Source organism: Sebastes umbrosus, chromosome 18, assembly GCF_015220745.1.
Source record: "Sebastes umbrosus isolate fSebUmb1 chromosome 18, fSebUmb1.pri, whole genome shotgun sequence".
NCBI lineage: Eukaryota > Metazoa > Chordata > Actinopteri > Perciformes > Sebastidae > Sebastes > Sebastes umbrosus.
The window spans coordinates 29,185,963-29,202,060 of record NC_051286.1 but is presented as its reverse complement, the minus strand read 5'-3'; the positions used below and the strand labels follow the sequence as shown (position 1 = coordinate 29,202,060).

Here is a 16,098-nt window from a genome sequence, read left to right as displayed (position 1 = left end):
CGCCAGAGGACGGTGCTTTAGCACTGGATATCTCCATCTTGCATATGCGCAGGTCGAGTAATTATACCAACAAAGTCACCTGTGACCATGTGATGACGTATGGCGCATGCCCCAGTATAAAACCCCTACGTCATCACGCAATCTGTTCCTTCTATCTTCTCACCAGCGAGTATACTGGTAGCAGGTCAATCTGGCTCGTCGCTTGTAGCTTCGTAACCTGAGGGTTGGTGCCTCGTTTTTACGTCCACCAGAGGCTGCGACAAGCTTATATTGAAAGAAAGAAAGAAAAAAACAAAACAAAAAAAAAAAACGTTATCGTTTTCGGCGAACAGACAGCGGTGTTTCACCGTTACGGTTTGTGCTGAACTAACGTTACTAGCCAGGTGAGTAGCCGGCGGCTCGCCGGACCCGCCTGGTCCTTTTCCTGTGTTGTTAGCTCTCTGCTCTCGGAGGAATGCGACATCAACAGTGAGTACATTGTTTGAATCAGTTAAAGCTACTGCATGCTGGCTGAGCTACTGCATGATAGCTGAGCTACTGCATGATAGCTTTTGTTTACAGCCTTGTTAAATTAAGCAGACAGTGCCTGAGTGCGCTGCTGCCATATGATAGCTTTGTTTAAAGCGTGGTTAAGTTATCGGCCAGTGCCTGAGTGTGCTGTTGCTGTATGATTGCTTTTATTTAAAGCCTTGTTAGGTTAAGCAGACAGTGCATGAGTGCGCTGCTTCCATATGATAACTTTTGTTTAAAGCCTTGTTAAGTTGATCGCTTGTTAAGTTCATCGGCCAGTGCCTGAGTGCGCTGCGGCCGTATGATAGCTTTTATTTAAAGTGTTATTAAGTTCATCGGCCAGTGCTTGAGTGCGCTGCTGCCGTATGAGTGCTTCTATTTAAAGCGTTTCAGAGGCACGCTCCGCCACGGTAGCAGCCTAGCTTGTGTGTAGAACAACAGCACTGTGTTTTCGCTGTTGCCAGCTGGCATAGTAAGATAATTGTGTACTGTTGAGTTCAACAGTAGCTGTTAATAGTGACAGCATAGTATTAGCTGTGTACTAATATTGTGGATGACATGTTGGGCTCGCATGTCTGTAACACCTGTATGGCCCCCCTCCACACTGAGGATGGCCATGATCAATGCCCTGCCTGTCTGGGGATTGAACACCTCAGGGCAGGTGTCTCTGACAACCCCTGTATGTGCTGTAGCTTTATGCCACTGTCTGTGAGAATGGCTAGAATTGCGGAGATAGGTGGTGATACTGGGCTGCCCCCTGCTAGTGGGCCTGCAGACCCAACAACATCTAAGAGACGCAGGGCGGTCTCACGTGGTCCACCAAAAAAACTCTAAAGAGTGGACACTTTAGCTCTCAAAGTCGGCAGTCTGTCATCAGAGTTTGCCCAGATTAAAGAGCTCCTGTTCAATCTCCAGCCTGTTAATAGGAGGCCAGTTACCGGTGGTGACTCCGCCACAAGAGACTCGCCTTGTCAGGATGATGATGATGATGATGATGTACTATCAACTGCAGCCTCCTGCAGTTTGTTTACAGACATGGGGCAGGACGTGGATAGAGCCACGGCCTCTCAAGCCTCTGATGCCTTTTCTCAAGGATCTGATGGCAGATCATTACATGGATCAGCAGCTGGCCATGCCACAATGAAGCCAGCAATTCGGATGGCTTTAGCACGCCTGGGGCTGGACGAAGCGCCAGTTACAGCAGCTCCGTCAAGCGCCTTTTTCAGGCAAACGCCACAGTCCACTGCCTTTTCAGTCCCTCCTTCTAAGCCCTATATTGAAGAGCTCCAGAGGTGCTGGGCAGACCCTAAGTTGTTTTCCCATCACACCAGTGATTGCAGAAACTTGGCTGCCATGCAGGAGGCAGGTAGCTATGGGTTAGACCGTATGGGCCCGGTCGAGCCTGCCATTGCCTCTTTAATAGTATCCCCAGATGAGGCTCTCAGAACTGATGCCCGCTGTCCCCGTCCTCAGTGTCGACTGACCGATGATCTCCTTGCAAGGAGTTATAACATAGCAGCACGAATGGGGCGTATGGGCAATTCATTTTCCCACCTCATCCTGGCTCTGTCTCAGAGCCTGCAGGAAACTGGTACGGACCCCGCTGCTCAGACCCTCAGTGATGCATCCCTTCAGGCTTTTGCTTTCATGTCTAGGGAGCTTGGAAGGTTGATGTCAACCATGACGCTGGCACGCCGCCAGGTCTGCCTAGCGCAGTCCCCTCTGGCGGAGGGGTGTCGTCGCACCCTCCGTTCCCTTCCAGTGGTTCCGGGGCAAATGTTTGGGCCGGCTGCTCAGCAGGCACTAGAGCGTAGTGCACAAGCAGATCAAGCCAGGCAGCAGTTTGCTGGCCTGCGGCGGGGCCCAATTCCAAGGCAGAGGGATCTTTTTACACCTGGTCCCAGCCATTCTTATCCACCTGCTCGCCCAGGTGGACGAGCTAGAGCCTCTCGCTATTCTGGGCAATATGATAAGCCGCGGCAGGCTCTTTCCCGGCCGGCTTTTCAGATGCCAAGAGGACCAGCCCCCAGGTGTCGCCCCCCTAAAGGGTTTAGGGGGCGGGGGGGTCAGACCTGAGGCTCGAGGGGCCGGTGTCGGACACTTCTCACAGCAGCACCTCAGCTACTGGGAGAGGGAGACCACAGACCCTTGGGTGGTGTCCACTCTGTCCAAGGGATACACGCTACAGTTCCGATGCCGGCCACCCACTTTCTGCGGGTTCAGAATGTCTGTGGTCACAGATCCCGCAAAATCCCTGGCCCTCAGCCAGGAACTAGTAACCCTCATAGAGAAAGACGCCATAGAGCCTGTAGAGTGGCATACACGGCTCAGTGGGTTTTATTCAGTGTATTTTCTAATTCCGAAGAAGGATGGCGGGTTCCGCCCAATCCTAGACTTGAGAGGGTTGAACAAGTTTTTAAAGGTCCAGCCATTCCGCATGTTGCGGATGACGGATGTTCTCCAGTCAATTGCACAAGGGGCCTGGTTTGTATCAATAGATCTCAAAGATGCCTATTTTCATGTGCCTATTGCCCCCCACCACAGGCAGTTCCTAAGGTTTGCTTTTCGAGGACCGGCTTACCAATTCAAGGTGATGCCTTTCGGTCTCTCACTGGCCCCTCGCATATTTACGAGGTGCGTGACAGCTGCTCTTTCCCCCATGCAAGCCAGGGGTTTGACAATCTTGCCGTACCTAGACGATTGGCTACTCATTTCTCAAACTGCGGAGCACGCAGTCAGAGACACAGCTACGCTCTTAGGTCATGTAAGCCAGCTGGGCCTTACAGTGAACTACACCAAGAGCAATCTTACACCCAGTCAGCGGGTAGATTACCTGGGCATGACACTCGACTCACAGTCAATGAGAGCATTCCTTTCCCCAAAGAGAGTGGAGGCTTTTCTGCAACTTATCGGTTGCTTCCAGAGGGGCAGGGTTTTGAAGTACGGCCTCTTTCTCAGGCTGCTGGGCATGCTGACAGCGGCATCCATGGTCGTCCCTCTGGGTCTTCTTTCCTTACGGCCCCTTCAAATCTGGGTCAACGGACTCCACTTGGACCCCAAGTGGCACAGGGGCAGGAGCGTGAGAGTGTCCAACTCTTGCTGCCGAACATTGAAGCCGTGGAGGAGCAAGGTGTATCTGACCACGGGGGTTCCTCTGGGGGTAATCCCCTCCCGTCGAGAGGTTGTGGAGACAGATGCCTCACTTTTGGGATGGGGTGCAGTCTGGCAGCGCAGGACCATTAAGGGCCGATGGAGCGTGCAGCAGAGGTTAGAACACATAAATGTGCTCGAGCTCAGAGCAATATATCTGGCACTACGACATTTTCTCCCAGTACTGAAGGACCGGCATGTACTCGTCCGGACAGACAGCACATCAGCGGTATATCATATCAACCATCTGGGAGGCACCAGGTCCAGGCAGAGTCTGCGAGTGTCACAGCAGCTCCTTACGTGGGCATTTCCCCACTTCCTGAGCCTCAGGGCCGTACATCTCCCAGGCGCGCAGAACATTGCGGCAGATGTTCTCTCCAGGGGCCGCCAGAGGGAGAGTGGAGACTCCACCCAGAGGTAGTGGGAGTGATTTGGAGCCAATATGGCAGAGCGGAAGTGGACGTCTTCGCCTCAGAAGCGTCAGCACATTGTCCCCTCTGGTACTCCCTAAGGGAGAGGACCAGCCCTCTGGGGCAGGATGCCCTCGCTCACACTTGGCCAGCATGCCTTCTGTATGCCTTTCCACCGATTCCACTCATTCGTGTGACGCTGGACAGAGTCCAAGTAGGAGGCCACAAACTACTGCTGGTAGCCCCCAACTGGCCAGGCAGGCCGTGGTTTCCAGTGCTCCTGAAACTGGTCAATGGGGAGCCATGGCGTCTCCCAAGGAGACCAGACCTTCTCTCTCAGCTGGAAGGACGCATATGGCATCCGAATCCAGATCGCCTTCAGCTGTGTGTCTGGCCATTGGAAGCCAGGATCCCCTCCTGGCATCCTGTGACCAGTCAGTGCCACACGGTGTTGAGTTCGAGGGCCCCCTCCACTAGGTCCCTCTACGCTAATCGATGGAAGCTTTTTTCCCAGTGGTGCAAGACAAAAGGTGAGGTATCAGAGAGTTGCTCAGTGGCCATTATTCTGCGTTTCCTACAGTCATTGTTGGATGGTGGCAGATGTGCATCAACTTTGAAAGTATATGCAGCTGCCATTTCAGTGGGGCACTTGAGGGTGGACAACCAGACAGTGGGGTCACACTATCTGGTTAGTCAGTTCTTGAAGGGCGCACAGAGGCTTAGACCATCAAGAGTCACTGTAGTGCCATCATGGGACTTGAAATTAGTGTTAAGGGTTCTGTGTCGACCCCCGTTTGAACCGTTGGAACTTGCAGAACTGAGGTGGTTGTCTACCAAGACAGCATTTCTGCTTGCCATCACATCAGCGAAGCGAGTGGGTGTACTTCACGCCCTATCAGTGAGCGAGATGTGCATACGTTGGTACCCAGATGGTTCAGGGGTTACTCTCCTACCAAATCCATCCTTCATGCCAAAGAGGGTGCCTCCCTCGCATGTAAACCAAGCCATTGAATTGGCGAAATTCAGTCAGCCAGGTTCATCTGAGGGGCCAGAGGAACCGTCAGTGCTACTGTGCCCGGTTCGGGCACTCAAAGCGTATGTGGAGGCCACTGCCAACTTACGTAAAACTGACCAACTTTTTGTTTGCTATGGGGGCTGTAAGAAGGGCGAACCCCTATCAAAACAGAGACTATCTAATTGGATTGTGGATGTGATTCTACATGCTTATAGGTCAGAGGGCTTGCCTCTTCCTAGTAATGTGAAGTGCCACTCTACTCGGAGTGTGTCCACATCTTGGGCAGCCTTGAAAGGAGTCTCTCTGCAAGACATCTGTGCTGCGGCGACCTGGGAGTCTTCATGTACCTTTGGTCGCTATTACCGTGTTAATGTGGCTGCTCCGCACGCTGTGGCAACAGCCGTCCTATCAACGGCTTCCATTCCTTAGTGCGGTAAGCATTCCTCGTGACTTTGCTAGTATAAGTCATCCAGTGCTAAAGCACCGTCCTCTGGCGGTCAGTAAGAATGAAATAGAACGTGAGTTACGGATGTAACTACGGTTCTATGAATTCTGGATGACCGCCAGAGTTGTCTGTCACTCGGAATCTGGGCGAGAAGATTCTGAAGGAACAGATTGCGTGATGACGTAGGGGTTTTATACTGGGGCATGCGCCATACGTCATCACATGGTCACAGGTGACTTTGTTGGTATAATTACTCGACCTGCGCATATGCGAGATGGAGATATCCAGTGCTAAAGCACCGTCCTCTGGCGGTCATCCAGAATTCATAGAACCGTAGTTACATCCGTAACTCACGTTTTGTGTCTCCTAGTGATAGTTTTGTGTCTCTTAGTGGCGGTTTTGTGTCTCCTAGTGGTGGTTTTATTGTCTCCTAGTGGTGGTTTTGTGTCTCTTAGTGGTGGTTTTGTGTCTCCTAGTGATAGTTTTGTGTCTCCTAGTGATAGTTTTGTGTCTCCTAGTGGTGGTTTTGTATCTCTTAAGTTTCCTAATTAACACGTTGTGTCATCCAAACAGAAACAGGGTGCTTGGACCAATATCAATTTTAAGGAACTGATATCCATCCATCCATCTGCAACCGCTTATCCCGTTAGGGGTCGCGGGGGGGGGCTGGAGCCGATCCCAGCCGACATTGGGCGAAGGCGGGGTACACCCTGGACAGGTCGCCAGTCCATCACAGGGCTGACACATAGAGACAGACAACCATTCACCCTCACATTCACACCTACGGGCAATTTAGAGTCAACAATTAACCTAACCTGCATGTCTTTGGACTGTGGGAGGAAACCGGAGTACCCGGAGAAAACCCACGCTAACACGGGGAGAACATGCAAACTCCACACAGAAGGGCCGCAAGCCGGATTTGAACCTGCGACCCTCTAGCTGTGAGGCGCCAGTGCTAACCACTGCACCACCGTGCAGCCTAGGAACTGATATATATACCAATATTTATAAATGTCACAATATTAGAGCCAAAAATCAGGTATTTGAGATTTGAACTATAATTCTTATAGCAGCTACATTCTGATTAAAACCCAGACTAAAGGAATAATAGTTAACAGTTAATAGTGAAATATGCGTATCTACTCTCTTTATGAGAGTGATCAAAAGATTGATATCAACCTCATGTCTGTGTGTCCAGTACAGAGCTGGAGTCAGAACCTGGTTAGCTTAGCTTAGCATAAAGACTGGAAGCAGGGGGAAACAGCTAGCCTGGCTCTGTCCAAACACACCTCTAAATGTGAATAATTAACACTCCGTCCACGAGCAAGGACCACACACCATCAACAAGATGCGTTGAATATTCATTACAGAGAAGCTCGTCCGCTAAGAATGGTTGTGTTTTTGTTACCTTGGAATGAGCTGTTATCTATCTATCCTCTCCACAAAGTCCGCCATGTTTATACAGTAGCCCAGAGCGAACAAACCAACCACTGACTCTAGAGAGGGACATTCGCGTTTTCATGTCTTTGCATCGGACACTGTAGTTTTCATCCTCCAGATGCTGCCAGATCCTACACACTGCACCTTTAACAGTAAATCAAATGGCTACATAGAATGTGAGCATCATCACTGACAGGGAATTATCACCAACTCTGCAGCTCTTCAAAGCTGTTTAGCCTCTTTTAGCTCATTGTTTTGGTTTTATGGCCCGTTTACTGTGTTGATTCAGTGTCAGCGCTCTCAACAACATTGTTTCCAGCAGCAGCAGGCAGCTATTTACAGCCAAAAGAAGCCCTGATGAGCAGACAGTCCCAGTTAGAGCTGTCTCCAAATGAATGCTAATGTTCCTCTGTGTGCTGGATGTGTTAAAGGGACTGTTTGTAACTATTTAAGCGTATAAATGTACCGGCTGGGGACACGTGCGCGCTCGCATATGCACGCTCGCTTATGCGCGCTTGCGTGTGGCCAGAGCCTCTGCTCCTCTGCCTGCTTGCCTTCACTCACACCGCGCGCGTTCCAGAAATAACTGCTGCAGCTCCTCCAGACCAACAGAGGTTTTCTGTGTCTTGTGAAGTGACGGGGCTCCGCAGCGAGAAATGTTATCACCGGCACCCGGTCGGAGACGGTAACGTTTCTCTTCCTGCAGCGGGGCTGGATCAGGAAGAGAAACGTTACCGTCTCCGACCGGGTGCCGGTGTCTCTCTCCGGCTGCGGTCGGGAGGAGATAACGTTTCTCTTCCTGCTTCAGCCTCAAAGCCAACACTAGGATCAGCATAGATTCATGGAGAGACCTTCGTCTGGTCAGCTAACATTACTGCGAAGCAGCTGAAATATAGAGTGATATTGTGCTTTTAGCTGACATGTGTCGCCTCACTGTTTTGAGCGATGCTCGTTCAGGTATATTTAGAGCGAGCAAGCGCGAACCCGACGCTGATTTTCGTTGACTTAAAGGCCACAGGTGTCGCTGTTAACAAGCATTTCTGAAAGTTGCAAATAGTACCTTGGTGTTTCTAGTTATATGTGTCGACAAGTCTTAGAAATGCTGTCCTTGCTCTTCCTAATCTGGCCATAATGTCTTGGTCAGCTCCACCATCATCAGATGGTGGAGTTACCCAGCTTCCGAGGTACGTGAAAGATGACGTACATGTCAGTGATTGTCCATTTAGCTCTATGACAGGTGGTTCTTTTATATTGAGGAGCATGACTTTTGTTTTCTTGATGTTAATCTTAAGTCCCAGCTGCTTGCATTCTTCTGTAGTCTAGATGTTTTGTCTTGCATGTGACTTGGTAGATGTGATAGGAGAACGAGGTCGTCAGCATTGTTTAAGTCCTCTAAGTTGGAAAAGAGGGTCCATCTGATGCCAGTGTTTGAGTTGTTTAGGGTTGTTCGCATTACCCAGTCCACAACTACAATGAACAACAGGGACGACATCACACACCCGTCTCACTCCTGATTTAACAAAGACGCTGGTTTGAGCTAATTAAATGCAAATATAATGGATACAATGCTTTATTGACCAAGCAAAATGTTTCTTAACACTCACACAAGCAAGCAGCTTTCATAATGGGAATCTTCTTCTACTCCACATCACGTGAACACAGAATGAACATCACATATGGGGGAGGAGTTGCCACGTGATTTTTCATTATTTCAGTGAATTGTACTGCTTGTTTGCGCCTCGCTGCGTGTGCTCCCTCTGAACTGCAGACTGCTAAACTGTTCAATAATTCTCTCCATTTCCCTTCTGTACTTTGCTCCAGCGTCTAATCATCTTGTTCACAACACTGATGAGATGTGTGAAGTCCTTTGGATAATGTGTATGTTAGGGTGTGTGTGTGTGTGTGTGTGTGTGTGTGTGTGTGTGTGTGTGAACATGCATACTTCACACATTAAAAAAAGGAACTACTAGGTTAACATGGGGCCCTGCAGGCTAATGTGAACTTTTATTATTGTTTTACATCCATATTTCTTGTCATTCGTTACCGTCTAGAAGAGTAGAAGTAATAAAAAAGACAAAGGAAGTGGTTGAGGGTGGCTGCAAATGTCTCATTTGACAGTTTCCTTGTTTATGTTGTGATTTGTCAGCATTAATGTGACATTAATGATCAAATGGAGATAGGTTGAGCTCTAAGCTCAGGACATTTCTTGTAAATGTGTCGGAGGCATTCACTCAAATTAGTAGCATGAGATGGATTGAGTGTGTGAGAGTGCTTTAACAGTACTGAACAAGCCTGCTGTTGGGTTGTGACATTGAGATGACGAGTGCTGCAGGTCTCCACAGAAGTAGAGGTCAATTCAAATGTGAGGTTAGTGCTCTGGTGCTCTGCTCAAGTGTTCTTGAGCATGACTGCTGTGTCTGTATAGTGTATCTATTTCAGATTAGATTGATTGATTGACAAAAAAATCTTAAGAGAAGGTCCACTTATTAGCTAAATCCGGGCCTTTCAACCAAATCTCGTTGTTTTCATCAGCAGATAGACATGGGACATGTCAACTGAGCCATACAACGGAGCAAACACTATGTAGACCATGAGATGTGGTTGAAAGCTCTGGAAAAGCTAGTTAGTGGACCTTGTGTTAGGATTTTAGACGAAGGAAAATTGCAGGAAATGACGCAATAGCCAATTAAACATCAGCAAGAGACAGCACAATGGAGGACAGAATAAACTTAACTCAAGGTCCACGTAGGTGTCATCACGTGACCTACGCATGGAACTGTTGTGTATATTATATAATTATTATATAATATATATACTATGTTGTGTATTTTAGCCAAGAATGACTCCCGTAGTGAGGAGTGCAAGGGGAATTATTGGTAACCTTCATACTCAGTCTTGCTGTAAACCATGCTGCAGAATAAACAGTTAACACTCATTCAGAGTCTGAGTTATACTTGTGATACGGGAAACATGAAATGGTTGAAGATATAACAAGAACGTTCTGTTTTTAGGGTGCACCAGCAGAGATCTTGAGGTGTTGAATGGTTTCGTGGTAAGTGGTGACTCCTTGTGACTTGAAGACCTGATAGATGTTGTGACAGTCCAACCATATAAGGAGTCCCACTGAGATGCTTCTGGTAGATTCTCATCATTCACTCCTTGAACCTGTTGGTCCAGAGTGCACCCCCCCTCTCCAGACCTGCTGCCCTCCCTCTCTCTATCCTCTTCCTTACTAATGAGATGTCCTGCTCTGTGTAGGAGTGTCCTCACCACTGATATCGTATGTTGTCTGTAGAGGCTAGAGTTCAAATTTAGATATTAGCTCCCATCAGCCTTGACATGAACAAAGGAGTCTGTAGGGTGGACAGCTTACTGTACCAGCTACACCGTGTGTGGTGTGCTTTCTCAGCCTCAATGTTGAGAAATGTGCTCTTGAAAAAATCCAGGCGTCCTAATCTTAATCCAGATGTGAAAAGTGCTGAGTTAACTGCTATTAGTGTTAAACAATTAAAACCTATTTTGAGCGATGTTAGAGAATGGGGAATCTCTTCTACTGCATTACACCTGCTTTATAACACAGCATGTATTATGGCTGGCACATAGAGCACTGGAGGCTATATGGATGCACATCATGTAGCAATAGCAAAGCCATGCTGCTAGAGGGCAAAGGTCACTGGTCTGTATAGCATGTTCATGACTCCTGTGGGTTTTGACTTTGCAGCAGTGTGTTTTTAACGCCCTCAGCATCTGTATGAGCACATGCAGAATAACTGGGCTGTGCTTGATGTGGTGTGACATGAGTCAGTGGACAAGCATCCCTTTGTTGCTTTGCAACGTGATCTTGAGATTTGATGTTCATCTTGCACAGCGGTTGGTTCGAAATGATGATGAGTGTTTTGCAGTCAAGGACTCAGCTAATCGTTAATATTGTATAAAAGGGACATGCTGTTCTACTGTTTTGGCAATGTTGAATACAACAAAATGTATCCACAGACAATGAGCAAGTGGGCCAAAGGAATGCTTTTCTTTTGGCAAAATGGTCAAATTGGCATTCTATTCAATCTGACAACAGTATTTCATTTCTATACCTGTGTATTTGGTCGTGTTTGGTGGCATCCTGTAGAATAGAAATGTTTAGATTTTAATAAACTTTGTTGACATAGCCGGGCCGGCCGTGTGTGCTTTTAGTGCATGTTCTTGCATGTGTGCACTGGCTAGCTGATGGCCGCAGCTCTGCACTGCTCTCATACAGCTGATATCGCCGTCCTGACCGCCGGCGCCATTGCGCCAAGCGTAGCACCGCACCCACCGGTTCCCGTTGTAATCGTTTTCATGGTGCACTTGTTCCAGTGGCTCATTATTCCAGAACCCCAATATTCCGAAAAATGTCCCGACAGCCTGTTATCCCAAACAGAAGGATATGGCTAATTATTATGCAAAATTACATCGTTGGACCTTCCTCGTCGCGATATTTTTTTCCTACCATGCCGAAGGCATGACCTGCCCTACTCTGCCTCTGGTTGGCTTACCCTGATATTCTTACCCTAAACCTAACTAATCTCAGTACTGATGCCTAAACCTAACCAACCCAACCAACGAAGGCATTCAATGCAACGAAACGGAAGGTGCGATGACGTCACTCTGCATAATAATTAGCCTTGTTTGTTGCATTGAGAGAGTATTTTTGGAGAAAGGCTTTCGGAACAATGGGTAGCCGTCGCCATGTTGAGAGCCTTGCGGAGGTAATAGAAATGTGTGATGATTCTGTTAGTTTTTGTGTCAGGTTGTTGACTTTGTGTTTGCTTGCTCTCTCTGTTCCCTTCCCATCTGTGTTTTACTCCTGGCAGGGCATGTATTAGGCAGGGGGTGTGGCTGGCTCCGCCTTCAGCAGCAGACGAGGCACACCAGGTTCCAAATCACCTCAACAACCTCCCCATAAAAGCCAGGATTGCGTTCGAATAGTCCTTTTTGCTTAGGAAGGTTCCTAACTGAGTGAAATGACCCGGAAGTATCTCAGTAGCAGCCATGATGAGAGCTGTTTGAATTCACCAAAAGTTAAGGAAAGGAGCTTCAATGCTTCCTTTATTATCTCCTTTAGCATAGGATACATTGGAGCATCCTTTACCAAAGGAAACGAGAGAATAACATCCCACCATTCCTTGCGGCCGCAGCATTTAAAGCGACGCACCATTCGGCCGTTCATAATAACAAACTATATGCTGATCTTGCATATTATTTTCATACACTAATTGGGATTCATGTTTAATATGAGTGGACAGTGACAACCATTTCATTTCACTTTATTTTTAATTAATTATTTATTTGGAACATGTAACAAATACCTCAGTAAAAAACAAAACAAAAATAACTAATAAAATTAACAGTAAACAATCAATTAACAAATAATCAACATAAATAAATATTGAGAATATTTCGAAAAGAAGTTTGAAGAAGTACAGCCTACGCTTACAGTATATGGTCCTACCCCTTCTCCATAACTCCAACAATTAACTCAATATTTATCATATATTCCTGTTTATTTCAATTCCAACCGTGGTAATGAAGTGATATTTTTCACCGGTTGTCCACGTTAGGTCAGATGATCCTTTATTATCTGTTGATAGAGTGTTCCAGCAGCAGGAGGAGGACCTGTGGTATCTCTCTTTAACAAACCGCAGGTGAAGGAGTCTGTCACTGAAAGACCTATTTAATAACGCACAGGGAGAAGCAGCGCCTTTTGTAGTCCATCTTCAGAACATTGTAGTTTCACCACAGCAAACTGACGTCACTAACATCCGCCGCCGTCGCATCATAATGACGGAGCCTAGTGAAAGAGCAGTCGGATTCTCCTAACACTGCTGTTGTCTTTTCCTAACTCCTTCTGAATTCTCCTTCTCATCTTTCCTTGACCTCATGAGGTTTTCCACTGAGGTCAAGGAAAAGTGGTTAGGAAAAGACGTTAGGAATGTAATTATTTGACTATTCGAACACAACCCTGGTCATGTCTCCACTACGTTGCCATATAATTCCATCTCATGCCGTAGAGCATCACGTTCCTTCTGTGTAGATTTTCGAGTTTCAGATTTTTCTAGTGTTCACTTTTTGCTCAGTACTTACCAGTGTTCTTTTTGTCTCCTGTCAGATCTTCCGGTTTGCCTCGCTGCTGCTGCTTTTGCGTCTTCAGTGACTGAGTGTCCATGTGCTTAGCCCTCGTGGTCCAATTCCTCCGAGCCACGAGCCGGCCAGCTCGCTGCCCTCCTGCTTGCGTTTTTTTGCCTCGTTGTTAATAATAAACTCTGTTACCTTTTTACTTACATGTGCCAGTCTCTGCTTTGGGGTCCAGCTGAAAAACAAAACCTAACAAATTTCTCCCAATCTCACATATAGCACCTTTAAAAAAAAAAAAAGACGGGACATGGATTATCTTATTTTTTCCCTCTTCAGCTGACAGCACCTGGTTATGCACCAGCTTCACTCAGCACTCAGGAATAGGAAGTTTAAATGGACAAAATATTATGCATGCACGAGTATAAATGTGTGCAGAATACAGCACCAATTCTGCCAGTTCAGCTGCTTTTGATCTGTAGGCATGACCTGCATAATCAAAAATATAAACATAATCTATAGGTAGAGTCAGTTTAACCCTCATCCTACTAAACCTATTTAACATACAAGGACTAAACTACTGTAAGAAACAACCCTAGCAAAAAAATCCTTATTTCTTCTCAAAACGTGATTAGTTATGTAATTAATGTCATCTGAAAAAAAAAAAAAAAAAGATTATTATTTTAGGAAGCTTACAGTTCATTTGCATGTTGTGTAAAACAATAATATACAGAGCACATTAGGAGATGTGTGTCTGTCTCCTTCACCATGACTGACAGTGACCAGGGGCCTCATGTATAAACGGTGCGCACGTACTAAAATGTTGCGTACGCTGTGTTTCACGCACACACCGGGATGTATAAAAATCAACGTGACGTGAGAATGTGCGGACCGTGCCGCAAACTCTAGACCAGTCGTGAAAATGTGCGGGCCATCCTCCAAACTCTGTCATTTGGCAGTGCCAAACTACAAAGTACTGAAACTCGCCAAATGTGTAAAAATATTTTTTCCACTGAATTTACTGAGCTTTATTTATGAAGTGGGATTAAAAAAACACATATTTCTTCACTAGTTTGCGCATAATATTTAACATCAGAAAGGCACAACAAAAACCCATTTAAACTAATGTCCCAGAGATGACATGCCTTAACCACTGTGCCAAAACCAAGATCGTGTGCTGCAAAATGTGGCAAACGAACGTGGTGTGTCTGTGCCCCAGAGGAGCTACAGATGGATGAACCGGACCCACCTAACAATGAGCCAAATGCAGCATCTATACAGCGCCGTTTGGATGAGATGCACAGAATGTAAAGCAACGAGGTGAATTGAGACAAACATTTATTTTTTAAAGGGACTATTTGTAACTTTCAGAAATGCTTCTTAACAGCGACACCTGTGGCCGTGAAATCAACGAAAGTCAGCGTCGGGCTCGTGCTTGTGCTCGCTCTAAATGGACATGAACGAGCATTGCTCAAAACAGTGAAGCGACACATGTCAGCTAAAACCACAAAATCACTATATTTCAGCTGCTTGGCAGTAATGTTAGCTGACCAGACGAAGGTCTCTCCATGAATCATTGCTGATACTGTGTTTGCTTCTCCTGCCTCAGCGCAGGCTTCAGCAGTGGGGCTCCCCAGCGAGAAACTCATCTCCCTCCGCCCGCAGCCGGAGAGAGCAGGAAGACACTGGCAACCGGTCAGTAACGAGACGGTAACGTTTCTCTCTGCGGAGCCCCGTCACTTCCCAAGACACGGGAAACCTCTGTTGGTCTGGAGGAGCTGCAGCAGTTATTTTTGCACAAACGTCCACTGTACATTCACCAGATATTCTCAGAGCTAAACTAACTCTTCTGCAGTGTGGAGTGAGCACGCGTTCACGTCTAGAGGTGGAGCGAGAACACGAGAACGCACGCGCTGTCTGAGTGAAGGCGAGCAGGCAGAGGAGACGAGACAGCAGCCACACGCGAGCGCGCATATGCAAGCGCACGTGTGCCGACCCGCTACATTTATACACTTAGAAAGTTACAAACAGTCCCTTTAATAAGGTCTTTTAATGTATGACTTATCGCACCAAGAACGTCATTCATTCGTTTTAATTTGTTTTTATATATACGTATATATATATATTTATATATCCTACATTGTATTGACAATCTCTATGTGACTCTAGCACAGCGTCAGTGATGACGCAGCCAGACCGGCGCCCCTCAGCAGTCGATGCCTGGGGCGCAGCTGACCGTGCGCCTTCGGGAGCCTTCGGGAGCCTTCGGGAGCGCACGGTCAGCTGCTGTGGAGACGTTGCGTTTGATACTGATTCCCAAGGAAAGACCATCAAATAAAATATGTTTTCTAGCCTCCACCTCAGTAACAAGCACTTCAATTTCACATTCGGTGACATTCTTCATTTTTGTTCCTTTTCCAGCGTGATTTGCCATCGTTATTTGAACAATAAGTGACAGCATGGAGCATGTTTATAGTCATTTGCATAGTTATTAATGGGAGGAGACAAGGCGGACCAAGTGGCACGTGCAGCTACGCTCAATTTCACGTTCATTGAGATGTATAAAGGAAAGGTGCGCAGGAACAGGCGTACGCACGGTTTTATACATGTGAAAAGTTTTGCGCTTACGTATGTTATATCTCTGCCTTACTCCTGAATTAAGCAGGGATATTCAAATTGAATCCAATAACAGGGACCACACGTCTGCTGCTTAGCGCGTTCTCTTTATTTACCTTTCTTCTCCTCGTCTACCCATAATGCATTTCACATTCTAACAGTGGCCTGTTAACCCTAGACATGACATCCCCCCTTTCCTTGGAATTAAACTCTTAGTTACAGAAAATAAAGTTTAGGATTATATTAAGATCAATTTAGCTGCCACATCTTAAATCATATTTCAACAATATCCATTTTGCACTGTTCTGAAATTATCCCTTACAAAACATATTTTCCTTTTAAAGAAATCATTAATCACTACAGTATCTTCAAAAAACCTGAACTGTAACAAATTATTTTCTTTCTAG

General features: G+C 46.7%; 1 protein-coding gene across 1 annotated transcript; it reads left to right on the top strand.

Annotated features, from left to right (window-relative positions):
• Positions 1-2,231: 2,231 nt before the first annotated feature.
• On the top strand, positions 2,232-15,310 carry LOC119477469. The gene is given in 4 exon segments (XM_037751555.1): positions 2,232-4,049; positions 4,052-4,600; positions 14,685-14,785; positions 15,245-15,310. Coding segments are annotated over 4 exon segments (2,289 nt in total). The 5' UTR covers positions 2,232-2,476.
• Positions 15,311-16,098: the final 788 nt, after the last annotated feature.